Source organism: Entelurus aequoreus, linkage group LG20 (assembly GCF_033978785.1).
Source record: "Entelurus aequoreus isolate RoL-2023_Sb linkage group LG20, RoL_Eaeq_v1.1, whole genome shotgun sequence".
NCBI lineage: Eukaryota > Metazoa > Chordata > Actinopteri > Syngnathiformes > Syngnathidae > Entelurus > Entelurus aequoreus.
This window is the reverse complement of record NC_084750.1, coordinates 17780966-17793808: the sequence shown is the minus strand read 5'-3', so window position 1 is coordinate 17793808 and position 12843 is coordinate 17780966. Positions and strand designations below refer to the sequence as shown.

At 38.7% G+C, this 12843-nt stretch overlaps 1 protein-coding gene across 2 annotated transcripts in view; it reads left to right on the top strand.

The window, feature by feature from the left end:
* Nucleotides 1–12170, top strand: part of ago3b (argonaute RISC catalytic component 3b) — a 34385-nt gene extending 22215 nt beyond the window's left edge. For both annotated transcript variants that reach the window (XM_062029538.1, XM_062029537.1), the window contains exons 16-20: nucleotides 1464–1658; nucleotides 5121–5255; nucleotides 5331–5432; nucleotides 5510–5709; nucleotides 10757–12170. In XM_062029538.1, coding sequence (XP_061885522.1) covers nucleotides 1464–1658; nucleotides 5121–5255; nucleotides 5331–5432; nucleotides 5510–5709; nucleotides 10757–10865 — 741 coding nt within the window. In that variant the 3' untranslated portion in view covers nucleotides 10866–12170. The remainder of the gene's footprint in view (nucleotides 1–1463; nucleotides 1659–5120; nucleotides 5256–5330; nucleotides 5433–5509; nucleotides 5710–10756) is intronic.
* Nucleotides 12171–12843: the final 673 nt, after the last annotated feature.

Here is a 12843-nt window from a genome sequence, read left to right as displayed (position 1 = left end):
CCAGTCGAGTGATGGACTTGTGGTTTGGATCTGAAATGTTGGGTGTGGGTAGGCCGATGATTTTAGCTGCTATGTTTGTAATGCGTGTGAGTTTGGTCCGGTTGGTTACAGAAAGCATAGTGAAAAAACATGTGGAACAGTACAGAAGGATGGGTTGAACGATGCTTTGGTACAGTAATAACAGGAGGTGAGTTGCAACGTATAGTCCTTTAAGTTTACGGATGGCTGACCGTCTTTGTTGACTTATTTTTTGAATGTCCATGGTGTGCTGATCAAAGGTGAGTTTATTGTCCAAGGTTACGCCCAGGTATTTAAAAGTTTTCGGACCATAAGGCGCACTGCCGATGAGCGGGTCTATTCAGGGCCTTTTTCATACAAAAGGCGCACTGGATTATAAGGCGCATTAAAGGGGTCATATTATGATTTTTCCTTGTGGTCTACATCAGTGGTCCCCAACCACCGGGCCGCGGCCCGGTACTGGTCCGTGGACCGATTGGTACTGGGCCGCACAAGAAATGTAAATTTTTTAATTTTTTTAAATTTAAAAAAAAAAATTAAATCAACATAAAAAACACAATATATACATTATATATCAATACAGTCTGCAGGGATACAGTCCGTAAGCACACATGATTGTATTTCTTTGACAAAAATAAATACAAATACCATGATTGATCAGATTTAATTTTTTATCTATAGCAGGGGTGTCAAGTGTGCCCCGGAGGCCGTTTGCGGCCCACAGCTAATGTTTTGAAGGCCCACGGCACATTCTAAAAATACTATTAAAATAAACAAAAACATAACAAAAGTGAAATAAAAAAGGTTAAATGTAATTTAGAAAATGTTGCAATGTTGACTAAAAACAAAGCTGTTTTTTTTTTCTTTCAAACTGTCATTGCTCAAAACATAATATTGAATCAAAATCAATGTTATTATGAATTATTGACCTATCCAAGATTCCGATTACTTCACATCAAATATTCCACTAAGAAAAATATTTTTGGCGGAAGATTTTGCAAATTTTGGTAAATAACCCAAAAATTTATATTTTGTTGTTTTTTTAACTGTACCGAAAATGAACCAAACCGTGACCTCTAAACCAAGGTACGTACCGTTACACCCCTAGTTGTATTGTATCTGGTATTGCATTTCAGGTAGGAGATGCACAGACAGAAAAAGTGATTTGACCAAAGGCATTTTTTCTGAACAGAACTACAGTCACCACTAGTACCGGCTCTTGTTGATCTGTTGGTTTTTTCCACAAATTCTTGTAATGGAGGTAGTGCTTTTGTCATGAAAGATTTTGTAAATCAAGATGGTGTCATTGTCCCAATTTAAGTGCTCATGGTTTTTTTAATATCTGACAATGAAGATACCTTTGTTTTTATTTAACACTTTCAGAGCTTCTTTATTAACTATTTCAATCGGCTTTCTTTTCATTGGTGTATACATTTCTGCTGCAGGTGGTCGGCAGCATGGACGCCCACCCCAGCAGGTACTGTGCTACCGTGCGAGTCCAGCGGCCCAGACAGGAAGTCATCCAAGACCTGGGCTCCATGGTGCGAGAGCTCTTGATCCAGTTCTACAAATCGACTCGCTACAAGCCGACCAGGCTGATATTTTACAGGGATGGTGTCTCCGAGGGCCAGTTCAGACAGGTATGATTACATTTTCGCGGGCCTCAGATTTTTTTATGCCGTTTTGGTTGTCGTTCGGCCAAACATTGCGCTTAGCAAACTGGTTCATTTTCCCACGTATCATTTCGCTCCTTAAACAAAGAATCCCACACGTTGGTGACTGTCTGTGAAGAATGGATGTGGTTCTTAAAGAGTTAGGACACTATAGACCAGGGATGTGAAACTGGTTTTCATTGAGGGCCACATGGCAGTTATGGCTGCCATCAGAGGGCCGCTTGTAACAGCGAAAAATGTATGAATTTGCCTCTGGGTCTCATTATTTATTTAAATTGTTTTAAGTAGACTTGTCGATTTTACAGTCAAAACTTTACACTTACAAAATTTTACTGTAAAATAGTGTTATTTTTTGCAACATTTTACAGTAAATATAAAAACAGTACCACGGTTTTATTTCTTATTTTTTAGGGAAAAAGCTGGCAGCTGAGTTGCCAGAATTTTACTATTAAATTTACATTGTTTTTTACAATGTAATTGGCTAAGTTGCCAATTTTTATTCTGGCAACTTAGCTGCCAGTTTTTCTACCGTAAAAACAAATGTACAGTCTTTCCATTTACATACACCCTTAAAAACAACCGTAGATTTTACAGTCAAAAACTTGCAGCTCAGTCAACAAAATTTTAACGCAAAAAAACAGTTTTTTCAATTTGCAGTAATATGCTGTGAAGAACATAAAATGTATTGTCGTTTTTATTAATTTGATGGGTAGTTAAGTATTTTTATTAAGACAAAAACATGTATGGAAAGTATGATATACTGTATTTGCAATATTGGATACTATTAAAGTTTAAAAGGCATGTAATTTCAAGCAGTACATATATTTTTTTCTGTCAAAATGGAAAAAAAAACCACTTTACATTTAGTGAGAAAATATTAAGTACTTTATTGACACATCATTTCCAGGTGTTTGCGGGCCAGATCTGGCCCCCGGGCCTTGAGTTTGACACCTCTGCTATAGATGGAGTCCAGCTACAGAATCCCTTTTAATGATCTTTATGATGCCTGTGTGGTTTATTAGTTCATAGAAAGCACACAGAACATTTAACAATTTTTGCCTCTGAGCAGGATCTGCCATGCACTGTTTATGGGCCCGCTCACATGAGGCGTTAGAGCGCACTGTGTGTGTTAGGCAAAAAGGCTTTCAGACGGTCTGCGCTTTTTTGTCGTATGACTTCTAAAGGGGCCAAAGAAAGTTGCAAGTGACTTCACTTTGATCAAGAATGAGAAACAGTTGGATTTTAACAGAATAACCTGTAGCAAAGTACAATGCACATAGTTGTCTTGGCCAACAAGTGTCTTCAATAATTGTAAAAGTGATGTTACGTGATTTATTTATACATTACATTCGTCATTTATATGTATTGAACATTGTTGTTGCATATAAAATATAATTATTCATAATATGTTAATGTTTGACTGTCTAGAATAGATTAATTGGGTTTATTATTTCTCATGGACAAAATGTATTAATTTTTTTGTTTGGTTTAGTCCGTCAGAACTTTTGAAACATATTACTAAGAGCCTGTACCATGTTTTTTTTGTTTTTTTTGTAAAGCTTACTGTTCAGCAGTGCTCTTCAACTGGCAGCTCGGGGGCCAAATCGGCCCCAGCGTTCAGTTCAAAACTTGAGACAAACATTATTACAGCAAATTCCTAAAAACACTACAGTGCTCCTGTTGTATGGAGGAACTTGAGCCTTTGTGAACACTGTCAGATCCTTGCGGTGACATTTGAACCTTGCTTGCAAACATAGAACACTTGTGATTTACATAACTGAAGCGTTCCTCAAGGCACCCTTTTAAGTCCTCCCCTTTTTGGCAGTTATACATCTGATTTCTGTAAGTAAGGTGTTGCTTGTTTACTTTAGATGCAGTCATTTAACTTCTTTACTTATCCTGGTGGTGGTCCATTTTAGGTCCTATTTCGTCATTTGGGCTATTCAACTGGTGGTTCAGTCCAACAACTTGAGACTCACATTTTTGTAGCAGATTCTTAAAAAACGAGTGCGGTCATAGAGATGATCTTTGACTAGCTTTTTTGCAGAAAGTTCTTAAACGGCAGAGCGCTCCTGTAACTCTGACATAATGACAAGAAAACAATCACATTTCCACTGTAGAGGACGCTGGTTCTTCGGAATATACAAAACCAGTGAAGTTGGCACGTTGTGTAAATGGTAAATAAAAACGGAATACAATGGTTTGCAAATCCTTTTCAACTTATATTCAATTGAATAGACTGCAAAGACAAGATACTTAACGTATGAACTGGTAAACTAAATTTTTTTGCAATTAGCTCATTTGGAATTTGATGCCTGCAACATGTTTCAAAAAAGCTGGCACAAGTGGCAAAAAAGACTGAGAAAGTTAAGGAATGCTCATCACTTATTGGGAACAACCCACAGGTGAACAGGCTAATTGGGAACAGGTGGATGCCATGTCAGTAACTACAGTTGGTCGCTACATCTGCAAGTGCAAGTTAAAACGCTACTATGCAAAGCCATTTATTAACAACACCCAGAAACGCTGAGCTAATCTACGATGGACTGATGCAAAGTGTTCTGTGGTCTGACGAGTCCTCATTTCAAATTGTTTTTGGAAAATGTGGACCAAAGAGGAAAAGAACCATCCGGACTGTTATAAGCGTAAAGTGTAAAAGCCAGCATGTGTGATGGTATGGGGGTGTATTAGTGCCCAAGACATGGGTAACTTACACATCTGGGAAGGCGCCATTAATGCTGAAAGGTACATACAGGTTTTGGAGCAACACATGTTGCCATCCAAGCAACGTTATCATGGACGCCCCTGCTTATTTCAGCAAGACAATGCCAAGCCACGTGTTACAACAGCGGGGCTTCATAGTAAAAGAGTGCGGGTACTAGACTGGCCTGCCTGTAGTCCAGACCTGTCTCCCATTGAAAATGTGTGGTGCATTATGAAGCCTAAAATATGACAATAGAGACCCCCGGACTGTTGAACAACTTAAGCTGTACATCAAGCAAGAATGGGAAAGAATTCCACCTGAGAAGCTTCAAAAATGTGTCTCCTCATTACAAGGAAAGGCAATGAAACAGTGGTAAAAATGCCCCTGTGACAACTTTTTTGCAATGTGTTGCCATTAAATTCTAAGTTAATTATTTGCAAAAAAACAGTTTCTCAGTGTGAACATTAAATATCTTGTCTTTGCAGTCTATTCAATTGAATATAAGTTGAAAAGGATTTGCAAATCATTGTATTGTTTTTTATTTACCAGTTACACAACGTGCCAACTTCACCGGTTCTGGGTTTTGTACAAATAAGACTAATAGTGGAGGGAGAAGTCCTGCTGCTGTGCAGTGTCCAAATCAGCAGCAGTGGTTTTCATTCTGACAAACTTGCTCCTTAGCCTTCTACTCTTCACATGCGCTGTTTTGTGTATTTCCTGTACAGGTGCTGTATTATGAGCTACTAGCCATCCGGGAGGCGTGCATCAGTCTAGAGAAGGAATACCAGCCTGGGATTACTTACATTGTTGTACAAAAACGACATCACACGCGTCTCTTTTGTGCTGATCACAACGAGCGGGTAAGTTCATGTAGATAAGGGGTTGGAATTGGCGACAGTTTTTTTCCTAATTTGTCATTTATAAATTCCCGGCAGGTTGGAAGAAGCGGAAACATTCCCGCCGGCACGACAGTGGACACTGACATCACTCACCCTTATGAGTTTGACTTTTATCTCTGCAGCCATGCTGGAATCCAGGTCAACTTGTGTTGCCAGGAAGCTTTTTGGTGATTAAGTAATAAGCTAAGTTTGTCCTTTTAACTTCCACCTTTTAGGGCACAAGCAGGCCGTCACACTACCACGTGTTGTGGGACGACAACTGTTTCACCGCCGATGAGTTCCAGCTCCTCACCTACCAGCTGTGCCACACCTACGTGCGCTGCACGCGTTCCGTCTCCATCCCAGCACCCGCCTACTACGCCCACCTGGTGGCCTTCCGTGCGCGCTACCACCTGGTGGACAAAGAACATGACAGGTAGAGGATAGGATAGGCCTTTATTTATCCCACATTGGGGATAATGTCATTACATATTGTCAGGTTCAAACACTGATGACATCTATTAAACAAGACAAGAGGCAAAGAATTAAACTGACAGAATTCAATTTGGACTCAATATTGAAGAGAGTCGTCTGTACACTGTACCCTTGTATAGTATCTCAGCACGCTCTGCCAAAAGATTGCACACCTTTTATTTTGGACCCTCCCCGACTGGCCACCGCTGTTTCCAAAGGACAAAGGTCGCAAAAAGTTCACAGAAAAGGTCGTAAACAATTTACAGAAAAGGTCAGTTCAAAAAGAGTTCGTAAAATAGTTCAAAAAGACATTTGTAAAATACTTCAAAAAGAGGTCCATAAAATAGTTCAAAAAGAGTTCGTCTGGAAATTGGGCAGATCCTGTCATCTCTCCGCTTTGAAGTCCTTGGGTTAGAACAATATCTTTCTGTTGATTACCATGCATGAGAGAAAACAAACACCTTCATCTTGCTTTCCCCCTACACGGTGGAGTTTTACGAGCCTTACTCTTGGTAGGTTTCAAAGACAGCTTTTTGTCTTCTCACCAGACCTCAATGTAACACAGTTTTTGTGATAATTTAGAAACAATTATTCTAACACATATAGCAAAAGTCTGCAACCAGGAGCTCACCAAGGGGTCAAATAGTGCTGGAACTCTCAGTATTGTCACTGTTCAATTCCCATATGATGCGTCTGTTAATGACAAATTACCACAAAATAGCATAAAGAAAATGGCAGATCTGTTAAATATATTATAGTTTAAATGTTGTCAAAGTAGCCTAAATGGTGAAATGTGTACTGAAATACAAGATGGAGGAACAAGTTATTTTCTTGTGTGTGTATATACTGACATTTTGTCAATGCCTTGGCAAAATAAGCTTATTCCCTTTTGTGTTGAAATATGCTTACAAAAATTAGATGTTCGTGGTTTTTATTTTGTAAAAGTAACTCCCAGAAGAAAAAATGTTGGACAACTCTGACACAGTATGAAGAGGACAAGATGACAAAATATAATGGAAGAGTAAAAAAAAAAAGAAAAAAAAAAGTAATAAAATAAAAATAACAGTAGTGCATTAACAATTGCTGCTACTTAGTGATTCTACAGTGTTAACCTTCCTGGTTTTAAAGTTGCTGCATTTTAACTTTCATGAAGAAGAAAAAACCAACCCAAACACTTCGGTTATTGTTGGCGCTCGTAAAGTTAAGTCTTCAAAATAAATGTCAAATTTGCAAAAATTTGATTATCATAATTAATCACAGGTTATTAATCACTTCCATCCATCCATCTTCTAAACTTATCCGAGGTCGGGTCGCGGGGGCAGCAGCCTAAGCAGGGAAGCCCAGACTTCCCTCTCCCCAGCCATTTCGTCCAGCTCCTCCTGGGGGATCCCGAGGCGTTCCCAGGCCAGCTGTGAGACAGTCTTCTCAACATGTCCTGGGTTTTCCCAGTGGCCTCCTACCGGTCGGACGTGCCCGAAACACCTCTCTAGGGAGGTGTTCGGGTGGCATCCTGACCAGATGCCCAAACCACCTCATCTGGCTCCTCTCCATGTGGAGGAGCAGCGGCTTTACTTTGAGCTCCTCCCGGATGACAGAGCTTCTCACCCTATCTCTAAGGGAGAGACCCAAACCCATGTCGGCCGCTTGTACCCGTGATCTTGTCCTTTCGGTCATAACCCAAAGCTCATGACCACAGGTGAGGATGGGATCGCAGATCGACCGGTAAATTGAGAGCTTTGTCTTCCGGCTCAGCTCCTTCTTCACCACAAGGGATCGATACAGCGTCCGCATTACTGAAGACGCCGCACCGATCCGCCTGTCGATCTCACCATCCACTCTTCCCTCACTCGTGAACAATCAATTAATCACTTGCTTAATTTAAATACATTTTCATAGAGTAAAATGTCATCCGGAACATTTAAAAAAATTTTTACTTGAATGCGCGACATTTATTCACTCAAAACTTTTATCTAAAGTCCCGTATAGGTGTATTTTGAAGTGAAATTTGCCAGCCAGCACAACAATCGGAGTCTCCTTACTCATATTTGTACTGACTTATGAGGTGACCTGATTACTGACCGTAGAACAACCTGCCAGGTAACTATCCACGGTTAATAAATGGCGAGATTAATTTGCGTATATACAGTACATGATCGTTGTGCTATTTTATTTTTTTTGTGCTTACTCACATCAGTTAACATTTTCAATAATGACAAATACCAGTAGTATTTGCTACTAGGTCAGACCAAACCAATCAGAGCACTGTTCAGTATTGCAGCCTCTGATTGGCTCAGCTTCAGGCGGCATGACAGTTTTTTATTTAAAAATCCATTCTTACTTCCAGAACTTCGCAGAAAGTCCCAGGGACCCCATCAAGTCATAAAAATGGGGTCCCACAGTACATTTTTGGGTCCCACTTTTTTTGTAAGCCTCTTGAAAATGAATGTTTATAACTGAGTACATCTACATATGCACAAAAATGTGTTTACTTTTGTATAATTCTTCTTTGATGAGCCAAGTAACTTTTATGACAACCTTTTTCCAAAACACAATATAGAATGTGAGATAACAGGATAGTGCATACATTTATCATTTGTTTTCAAAAGGCTTTGGTGGGACACCAAAAAATGTACTGTGGGACCCCATTTTTGACTTGATGGGGTCCCTGGGACTTTCTACAAACTTCTGGAAGTAAGAATGGATTTTTGAATTAAAAACTGTTTACTGTATTTTTCGGAATATAAGTCGCACCGGCCGAAAATGCATAATAAAGAAGGAAAAAAACATACTTTGATACATTTTTCAACATAAGAGCCCTCTCGACATGAAATAACACCTTTTTTCTAATATAGTCATGCCGCCTGAAGCTGAGCCAATCAGTGGCTGCAATATTGAATAGTGCTTCGATTGGTTTGGTCTGATCTACAAACGTAAACACATTTTTATGTAAATGTATTCCGTTATAAACATTCATTCATTTTCTTTCCTTCATGGATCTAAACTTTACCGCTGCTGGTATTTTTTTCTATATTTTTATTGTAATATTTTCAGAATGTGTTTGTTCTATTTTTGGCCAAAGTCAGACAAAGCAAACAATCTGAAGTTGTCTTTATTTTTTAGCTTTAATGCCATGATTTTAATAGTCCGGCCCTCGTGTGCACAGATTTTCCTCCCATGCGGCCCCTGAGCTAAAATGAGTTTGACACCCCTGCTTTAGGGTCATTGCGAGTCATTTGACCACCAAACCAACATAAAATGACTCCATTAGGGTTGTACGGTATACCAGTATTGGTATATTACCGCGATACTAATAAATCATATTCGGTACTATACAGCCTCTAAAAAGTACCGGCTCCCCCGTCGTTGTCACGTTGTGACATTGCTGGTTTTACGAGCAGAAGAGCATGTTCGGCAGCGCACAATCACTGAGTACTTACAAGCAGACAGTGTGTAGACAGAAAAGGGAGAATGGACGCATTTTGGCTTAAAAACTGACGATAAAGGTGAAGTTATAACACTGAAACTCCCTCAGGAAGAGGTGCTTTAAAACATGGCAGTCTGCAGTGTTTTAGCTACTTCTAAATCACTAATCCTCGCCTCCATGGTGACAAAGTAAGTTTCTTACAAGTACCATTATCACTGCAGGACGAGGAATAGCTAAACATGCTTCACTACACACCGTAGGAGGTCACAATGTAAACAAATGCCATGGGTGGATCTACACCTGACATCCACTGTAATGATACAAAGTCCAAGAATGTATCTAGTCGATACTACTATGATTACATCTATTTTTTTATCGTCACAATCTTTTTTTAAAAAAATTCATATTATATTCATAAACTCAGGAAATACATCCCTGGACACATGAGGACTTTGAATATGACCAATGTATGATCCTGTAACTACTTGGTATCGGATCGATACCGCAATTTGTGGTATCTAGAGCTGGTTGATATCGGCCGATAAATGCTTTAAAATGTAATATCGGAAATTATCGGTATCTTTTTTTTTTATTTTTTTTATTTTTTTTATTTTATTTTTTATTAAATCAACAAACACAAGATACACTTACAATTAGTGCACCAACCCAAAAAACCTCCCTCCCCCATTTACACTCATTCACACAAAAGGGTTGTTTCTTTCTGTTATTAATATTCTGGTTCCTACATTATATATCAATATATATCAATACAGTCTGCAGGGATACAGTCCGTAAGCACATATGATTGTGCGTGCTGCTGGTCCACTAATAGTACTAACCTTTAACAGTTAATTTTACTCATTTTCATTCATTACTAGTTTCTATGTAACTGTTTTTATATTGTTTTACTTTCTTTTTTTATTCAAGAAAATGTTTTAAATTTATTTATCTTATTTTATTTTATGAATTTTTAAAAAAAGGACCTTATCTCCACCATACCTGGTTGTCCAAATTAGGCATAATAATGTGTTAATTCCACGACTGTATATATCGGTATCTGTAATTAAGAGTTGGACAATATCGGATATCGGCAAAAAAGCCATTATCGGACATCCCTAGTATCATCCAAAACTAATGTAAAGTATCAAAGAAGAGAAGAATAAGTGATTATTAAATTTTAACAGAAGTGTAGATAGAACATGTTGAAACAGAAAATAAGCAGATAAACAGTAAATGTATTAGTAGATATTTTTTTACAGCTTGTCCTTTATAATGTAGATAAATGACACAATGTTACTGCATACATCAGCAGACTAATTAGGAGCCTTTGTTTACTTACTACTAAAAGACAAGTTGTCTAGTATGTTCACTATTTTATTTAAGGACTAAATTGCAATAATAAACCTGTTTAATGTACCCTAGGATTTTTTTTTAAAATAATGCAATTTTTTGTGTTCCCCTTTATTTAAAAAAAAAAGTATCAAAATGCATTTTGGTATCGGGACAACACTAGTCTCTATTGTGCGTACATTGTTTTATTCACCATCTCTTCCTGTGTGTGTGCACGCTCCCTTCCTGGCGACAGTGCGGAGGGCAGCCACGTCTCAGGGCAGAGCAACGGCAGGGACCCTCAGGTGCTGGCCAAAGCGGTGCAGATCCACCACGACACGCTGGCGACCATGTACTTCGCCTGAACGCGCCTATGCAAGCGGAGGCGGAGCGCCCCCAGGTCCTCGCCTTCCAGATGTGACAGCAGCTCGGTACGTGTGCGTTTTTGAGAGGAAAGCGAAAGCCCCTGGTTGAATATTCTCATATGAAACAACTGCTGGTTCATCTTCCAAGCAGGATTCTGCAAAAAAAAAACGGCCGCCTTAGCGTGGATGCTTGAAGCCAGTGTCAGTTTGTTGCCTTACTGTGAATGATTTCTTCTGTAAGCCAGCTGGAGTCGTGTGTGTGTGTGTGAGTGTGTTCTTAAAATCCCAAAGTTTTATACCCTTTTAAACTAAAATCAGTCACCTTTGCAGAAGCAGGGCAAAGTACAGCAGTAACTTGGGCTCTGTGATGAATGTTGCTTGGTAAAGGTGGTGAATTAAAGTGCCTGATCTGACTAGATAGTGGAACTCTGCTGCTGCTGGTGAGAGAATGTTGTCCTCCTTCCCCGAAATGCATGCAACACACTTGAAGGTGCTTACACAGTATATTCCCTGCACCTCAAGTTGCAAAGCATCAATCTTTTACTCCCAATTTGTCACCTCAAAGGCGTGTCCTGGTAAAGAAAATCATGGGCATGTTTTTTTTTGTTGTTTTTTTTAAAGCGTTTTTAATCTTTTCTGACAGAGCTTACTGGACATGTCCCTTCCACTTAGTCCAAAGATGTGGCATATTTAAGTGATAACCTATTTATGTAAGCAGGCATCATGTATTATTCGTACTAGTCGTGTTGGTCTGGTCAGTTTCCAAAGTGCTTCATGCAATACACACTCGGCACTGTTAAGTTAAAACTTGTGTAGTGTGTGCCTTTTTTGTCATGGTGCTGAAAGATCCTCTTCACAAGTTTAATTATGACAATACTGTATGGAGAGATTGTGTGTGTGTATGCCAATAACGAGATATATGCAGAGTTGATCAATATGGCGCTGACAGGACCAAAAGAAGTGCAGGGGGGCATGAAAAGTAGCTAAACACCAACCTCATGTAGTGTTCATTTTACTGCCTGCTTGATGTGTACAAGGTTTGGACAGCAATAACGAAGATGGAGGATGTCTGTGAACTTGTACACTTTTTTTTTTTCTTCCCCTCATCTAACATGAGGTTTACAGTCTCCCCACGGAAATATCCACTGCTGTCATATCACACAATATTACTACTGTCCTTTTTTTTTTTTTTTTCTTCTTCTTCTTCTTCCAGATTTTTAAACGTAAAACTAAAAAGACTGTTTTTGTCTTAACACTTGCCTGGTCTTGATGTAAGCCTTCTTATTTGGTTTTCCTATTTAATTTTTGTAATAAATATACTTTTCAAAAAAAAACCTGTCCTGTTTTAATGACAGTGGCAGACATTGCACTGATACAGTATGATATATGACATAGGGGGAAATTAATTACAGTATAATATATGACATACGGTTAATTTGAAAGCATTAAAAGATTACTACTGTAATTGAATTTTATGAAAGCAAACAAACTCACTTGAACTTAGTTCTTATCAACATGGGTAATTAAGTTACCGTATTTTTCGGAGTATAAGTCGCACTGGCCGAAAATGCATAATAAAGAAGGAAAAAAAACATAAGTCGCACTGGAGTATAAGTCGCATTTTTTGGGGAAATGTATTTGATAAAAGCCAACACCAACAATAAACATTTGAAAGGCAATTTAAAATAAATAAAGAATAGTGAACAACAGGCTGAATAAGTGTGTTATATGAGGCATAAATAACCAACTGAGAACGTGCCTGGTATGTTAACGTAACATATTATGGTAAGAGTCATTCAAATAACTATAACATATAGAACATGCTATACGTTTACCAAACAATCTGTCACTCCTAATCGCTAAATCCCATGAAATCTTATACGTCTAGTCCAGGGGTCGGCAACCCAAAATGTCGAAAGACCCATATAGGACAAAAAAAAAAAAAATCTGTCTGGAGCCGCAAAAAATTAAAAGCCAT